The sequence below is a fragment of the Haliaeetus albicilla genome, chromosome 27, assembly GCF_947461875.1.
Source record: "Haliaeetus albicilla chromosome 27, bHalAlb1.1, whole genome shotgun sequence".
Taxonomy (NCBI): Eukaryota; Metazoa; Chordata; class Aves; order Accipitriformes; family Accipitridae; genus Haliaeetus; species Haliaeetus albicilla.
The window spans coordinates 1,866,457-1,872,865 of NC_091509.1; the positions used below are offsets into that span (position 1 = coordinate 1,866,457).

Here is a 6,409-nt window from a genome sequence, read left to right on the forward strand (position 1 = left end):
TGACCTTCCAGCCTGCCAATACAGATAAACACACATGTTATCAGGTAAATCGCGCAGAAGGGAAATTTCCTAAGGAGACTCTTGAAGCCCCACTTGTAGGAAATGATGGCTATTAACTCATTAAGTTCTGTGTGACTCTGTCTTTTTGTATGTGAGCTCTCCACACAGCTGTAAGGATAATTAGTGTCCTTTGGCTTGCTGAGTATTAAGGAGTATTAAAATGCTTAGTTTGTATGGACAACGAACATATTCGGGGGCTGGGAGAAAAACACATAGAAATGCAAGAAAACCCCCTTAGTCTTTAAGTTGACAGAATCCTGATTCCAGGGTAGATGTGATGGGTTTGTTGTGTTTGGATACAGTATGTCAGATGGCTTTGTGATAAATGTTACTGACTTCATCTGGTGAGTGGATTTGTTTAGGCAGAACCAGATTAAAGGCTCAGTATCCTGTTCTGAATTAGATTTCAGTAATGCAGACGTGTATGTGCACCCTGTTAGACTGGCAAGAGTTTTCATGCAAGAGATACTGTACCTTAAGGATACCCTCTATTCTTGCAAGTTACTATATTTGTGTGGTAAAATGAATAATATAAAGTCACTGTCATTGTCTTGTGTCCTGTCTTCAGCCTAATATGCTCATATCAAAATGGCATGACCACACACCATATTGTTTCAGCTGTGCTGTGGTGGCACTGCGGTCCATAGACTGTTGTAACCCTGTACGCTTCAAAGCAGGTTTTGGACTATTTACTGCTACAGGGCGTTCCCCAGCCAGAGCAAGGATGGTTCAAAAATGATTTGAGGTCACCTTCAGCTGTTTTTTTCCTGCCAGGAACAGGAAAAGAGCATTGGGTCCATGCCAATGTTGTTTGGAATGAATGTTGCATGGGCTTGTTGGGAAGGAGAAAGGATTTATTTGTCAAATAGGGCTTAATTTATTATGTACAATGTGAAAGCTCACATTTTTGTATTGCTGGAGAAAGACAATTGATTAATAATTTGGAAAAAGGCCAAGACACACAACATTCACCTTTGTAATTTATCGTCTCAAAGAAACAAAAGCGATATAAAAGGTATCTGACCAAAATATTTGATTAAGCAGAAATGAAAGCTGGTTCATATTAATGCATTTAGTATGAAATTGTTACTAGGACATTGTTATTACCAACAACAAACATGTAACAAATCTGAAGTTGATAGTTAAGACTGTAGGAAATTTACAGAAAAGCTACAACTGATAAAATAGAGCAACTTCCACTTTAATAATCACTTCAAAAAAGAGATTTGAGACTAGGGAGGTTAAGGTCACTAAAACAACTTCAGCAGTTCCTGGAAAGAATGTAAAGTCAAATCTTCTTCATCATTAAATACAGTCTTAGGGGGAAAAGAAGTGTACAGGTTCTTCTAATTCTTGGTTAAACATCACATTGTAAAAGCAGTCATACAACCTCCTTCACAAAGATTCCATGTGCCAAACCTATTACACAGATGGTCTCAGAGACAGTTCTGATGTGTCATGTATACACATTTCTTTGGCTCTGTAACATGGATGTACTGTGTAAGTATGAAAAAGCTTTAAAAGGATTCATGCCTTCCAGTGGTGTTTATTTTGCTGCCAGGCAAGAGAAAGACTGTCAAGCAGTGTTCTTTAGCTTTTGAACCAGGAGAGCCTTAGATCAGCACGTATGACACATTTTATTTCACAAAATAGTACGAAAAAATTTACAAATACAAAAAATTGTACAAACAACATTACAGAAGATGAAGAATCATAAAAGAATAAGAAGTATAGGCAATGCTGTTCATTTCATGAAATGGCTGCAAAAGTAAATGCAGTATTCTTCATTACTACTACAAAGGTACAGAGCAGTCAGCTGAGGCTTACTGAATAGCATTTTCTGGTCTGGCAAAATGTTGGAGAACTCCCTTTAGATTGTTTACTTTGTTTTCTCTTCCTGCCCTCTTTCACCAGCAGGAGACCTAGGATTTCTCTGTTTCTTCTTCTTCCTTCTTTCCCCTAGCCTCCTCTTCCAAGGGATATGGAGTCCCTCTCAGCTGGTTTTCCAACCCTTCCTTGTAGTAATGCAGATCCTACCTCCTTCTTTACCCCAAACATCTTTACCTATTCAACTGGACAGCTCTGGTGCAGAATACATGATGCTGAGGCTTAATCAGATCGATGGTATTGGCATTGTTTGTGTGGTATTGCAAAAATTTGTGTGGGGGTAGGTGTGTTAGAAGTGTGACAGGTCCTGTGTGTGCACTTTCAGAGTGTAGATAAGAACATTTTCATCAGATTCGAGGGTTTTAGCATCAATGCATGAGCATTGACCTTTCCCCTGATCACAATCCTTTAAACACTTAAAAGGAGACACTAAAATGTATGTACTGTTCCTATTAAAAATTGGGAGTTTTGTAAATTACAAAGAATTTTCAAAGTTTAAGAAAAAAGAAACCAGCCAAGTTTTAAGACTTTCTCTCATAGAAGAACCTTATTTGTGTTGCATTCATTATGCTAGAAAATTGTCCTTGTCAGGGTAACATACATAAACATTTCAATCTGATGAGCTCAATCTTGTCAAAATCATGGAAATAAAATTAAAAGTTGCTTCATACTGCAAGCCTAAAGCCGGGGACAGAACTTGACTTAATATTTGCCTGTATAAAATATTGTGATCTACCATTCTACCATATCAATTCAAAGAACCAAGAGCTAGTCACGAGTCTGGTGTTTCTCAGCCTTTATGTTGTGATATTACAATAGAAAAAAGAAACATAATAGTGAGGACTTTCCCGGTTTGAGAACTCCCTGCAGTATTATTTACTTCTGAACCATTCTTGACAGCTTACCACAAATTTGGCACCAGCCCTTTCTGATTTCCCATTTTGCTTATAAGTTCATAGTTTAGAAAAACTTTACAACTGTCTTATGAGAGTCACCCCATTTCCTGGCAAAAGGGAACAGGTTGTTAGACCCTCGCCTTGAAGAAGACTATGAATATTTCTGAGACCAGATTCTGCACCCTGATTGAAGGAGTCCTGTGGTATCTCTACCCAGGCAATTCAGTTCACACCTGTTCTTGCTCTAGGGCAGTGTCTGCTGATCAGCCACATTGCACACATACATACATACATACATACATGCTAGTTGGTTCTCAGGTTCCTCTTTGGAATGCACCAACTCATTCCCTCCATGAGGAATCCTGGACACAGTTGACAGGATGGTTTGCTAAGATAACCAGCAAGGATGTGCAAACTGCAAGGCTGACTCCCCCCGCCCCGGACACTTCTCTAACCTTATCCCAAAAGACTTGACACCCTCAAACATACTCTTGTGCTATGCAATACACATGCTTGTGTTTCATGCTATAAAACACTACAGTGGGCTGCATCACAGCAATGTGTTATTCCATGCACTTTAAATTCAAAAGAAAAATAGAGAATAACTGTATTTTAAGGCACAACATGGGATCCAGAGCATGTTGGGCCCAGCAGTATGTGGAGTGAGTCAGTGCATCCTAGCATTGAGCAGGCTGGAGAAGAACCAGTCGGTAACACCCAGATGAGCAGCCAGGCAACCAAGAGTCAACATAGAGTGAGACTAAAGCCATAGCTTTCAAATAGGAAGCTGATATTCACTGAGTGCTTGTATTTAATGATGCTTTAAGCTTTTCTTGCTATTTTGACTTTTTCAGAACCTGAGGCGGGAGAGGTGTCCCCCCCAGTGGGAGCTGGTGTGAACAGCAACAGCTGGACCTTTAAATTTGGACCGGGCAATCCCAAACAAGGTGGTCCTGGTGAGTTGCCAGACAAATTCATTATCCCAGGATCTCCTGCAATCATCTCCATCCGGCAGGAGCCACCAAACAGCCAAATTGACAAAAGTGACTTCATAACCTTTGGCAAGAAGGAAGAGACCAAGAAAAAGAAGAAAAAGAAGAAGGGAAACAAGACTCAGGAGAAAAAAGAAAAGGGCAACAGCACCACTGAGAACAGTGACCAGTGAGGGGTTTATACTGAAAGAACCCACTTAGCCAGTTTTTGTAATAATGGCAGATTTCTCCTATGTAGCAACTCCCAACTTCTTCCTACTGTTAACAAATTTCCTGTATGTACAGACTTGAGAAAATCAGCAGGAAATTCACAGTGTCTGTCTAAATTGCTTAACAGGTTTTGTCTTAAAAGCTTTATTAAGTCTGGTGTTAACTCTTTTTCTCCACTCTGGCTTGTTTTCAGAATCTAAAAAGCAGACACAAGTTTCCTTTCTCCTACGCCGAAAAGGAGAATCTTCACAGTACAGCCAGTGAGAGGTTGGACTCTGCACTGTGGTTCCTGTGCTCCTGTCTTGATGACACTTACAGGACAGGTTTAAAAGTTTTAATATTGTGCACCCTCTATCTGATTGGAAATATTTGTGTGCAGATGTCAGCTAGGTGATATGAGATCAGATAATAAAATGCAAGAAGAGCTGGTAAATATGCAACAGAGGAAACACCTAATGAACACAAATGTTCAAAGATGTTCAGGCTGGGGAGGAAATGTCTGAAAGGAGATGACCAGACTTTTCAAATCTTGAGAAGTCACTGTGTGGAAATACTGAGTCCTATACATGACGTATTGTACACACTCCTGCAAATAAAAACCTCACATTTACAGCTCTTTAAGATACCATAAATTTTATCTCTTACCAAGCAAGCCATTGGGAAAATTGACCCTTAAAGCCCTGCATTACCCTGGCAAGGCTAGCCCTCAGAGTGTAAGAAGGGCTGGGCTGACATCCCAGGAATGTAACTGTGATGCTCTGTGTCCCTGTTTCCACTCTGACATTATTTTGCACATTATGTCTCTGAAAAGGTCAGAGTTTTTCCATGACACTTATGCAAAAGAGAGAAAAAAAAGAAACGTTAACTATGCTATTTGTTATTTGAGATATTTATTTATAAAGAAATATAGCTGTAAATGTTAAAGAAATATGATGCCCTTTAACCCAAACAGAAGTCAATCTAGAGCCATTATGACTTACAATTGCTGCTATTAAAGTGCTTTAGAAAAATTGCCTGAAACATCTGTATTATATCGGCCACTTGCCAATAACAGCTTTATTCTGTCGGGTGATTTGGGGGCTGCCTTTTGCATGTATTAATAAATACAAGAATATCTTCTCTCTCTTTTTTTTTTTTTTTTTGCATTAATCTGCACTTTGAATACACCTTTGCAAACAAACTGTTCTAATATGAAGAAGCAGAAGCAAACTCCTCACACAAATGGATTTACTAACCTGCTAGCTCTGTGCAGTACCTTCGTGTTACCTCCCACGCACCCTTTTTTGATTTTAGTTTTACTTTTCTATGAGATTATGAATTTCTGACCCTACTAACACTCACTATGTAAAATTCAAGTACTGTATGTATGCTGTATGCTCTTATAAGAATCCTGAAATATTTATTCTGTGCTTGTGTATGTGAATGTCAATGCAACTATTATTAGAGTGGACTTTAAGCTTTACCGTTGAATGTAAATTCATTATTTCTTTTTGTACACTTGTGAAAAAGTGGAGTAGTGTTAATTTTTAAAGCCACTGTTGATTATCAGTTTTTTTGTGTATGAAACACAAGTAAAATATCTTTCTTAAATCAAGCCATGCATGCATTTTGGGATTTATTGGTAAGAATCTGTGAAGCTAAAGCTCTGTGAATTACTGAACCTAAGGGTATAAACGGAGTATTGAATGTGGTTGAGGATGTTGCTATAAAAGCAATACATGTATTTTTAAACAGAATATAGCTGATGAGGGACTTCCAAGGGGTTTTCTACATTATAGTACATTCACAGAATAAAGCTCAAGTGTCGTCTTAATTGGAACTGTGTAAGAAACTACATAGCTCTAAAATATCTAACGGGCCCTTTAATCTTGGATCAAAGAGAACAGCTGGATTTCTTGAGACATGTCCTGGATGTTTTGAGTTTCCAAACTGCTGACAGTTCAGAATAAGACAATTTCTATTCATTTTTAAGAACCTGCAGCAAGTCTTAAAACATCACAGAAGGTAAAGGTCTAATAAAAGAATTCATATCTCGAAGCATAAACCACCAATGGCCTCATGTGGTCTCTTTAGAGTTTTCTTTTGCTACCAGTCTTGTTTTACTGGCAATGTAAAAGATGCTACTTGAGGAAGAGAATTCTTGATTCAGTTTTAAAGGCTAGCCAAGAGGAAAAAAACTTCAGATTTGGAGAGGGATCTGTTCCTTTATGCAAGTGTGTTATGCCAGTACATCCAGACTTACTTTTGTATTTGGTGACTAATCCAACAATTCCCAATATGTTCATAAACTGGAGTTACAGTGGTAACTTAAACACACAGAAGGATACTGTTGGTTTGTACTCATCATAAAGTAGTTCTCCTCAG

General features: G+C 38.5%; 1 protein-coding gene across 7 annotated transcripts in view; it reads left to right on the plus strand.

The window, feature by feature from the left end:
• Window positions 1-6,092, plus strand: part of LOC104323683 (protocadherin alpha-C2-like) — a 107,074-nt gene extending 100,982 nt beyond the window's left edge. For 3 of the 7 annotated variants that reach the window (XM_069772866.1, XM_069772869.1, XM_069772865.1), the window contains exon 4: window positions 3,698-6,092. In XM_069772866.1, the coding sequence (XP_069628967.1) occupies window positions 3,698-4,008 (311 nt within the window). In that variant the 3' untranslated portion in view covers window positions 4,009-6,092. The remainder of the gene's footprint in view (window positions 1-3,697) is intronic. The other 4 variants (XR_011322472.1, XM_069772867.1, XM_069772870.1 and 1 more) reach the window with 3 other exon arrangements.
• The last annotated feature ends 317 nt before the right edge of the window (window positions 6,093-6,409 follow it).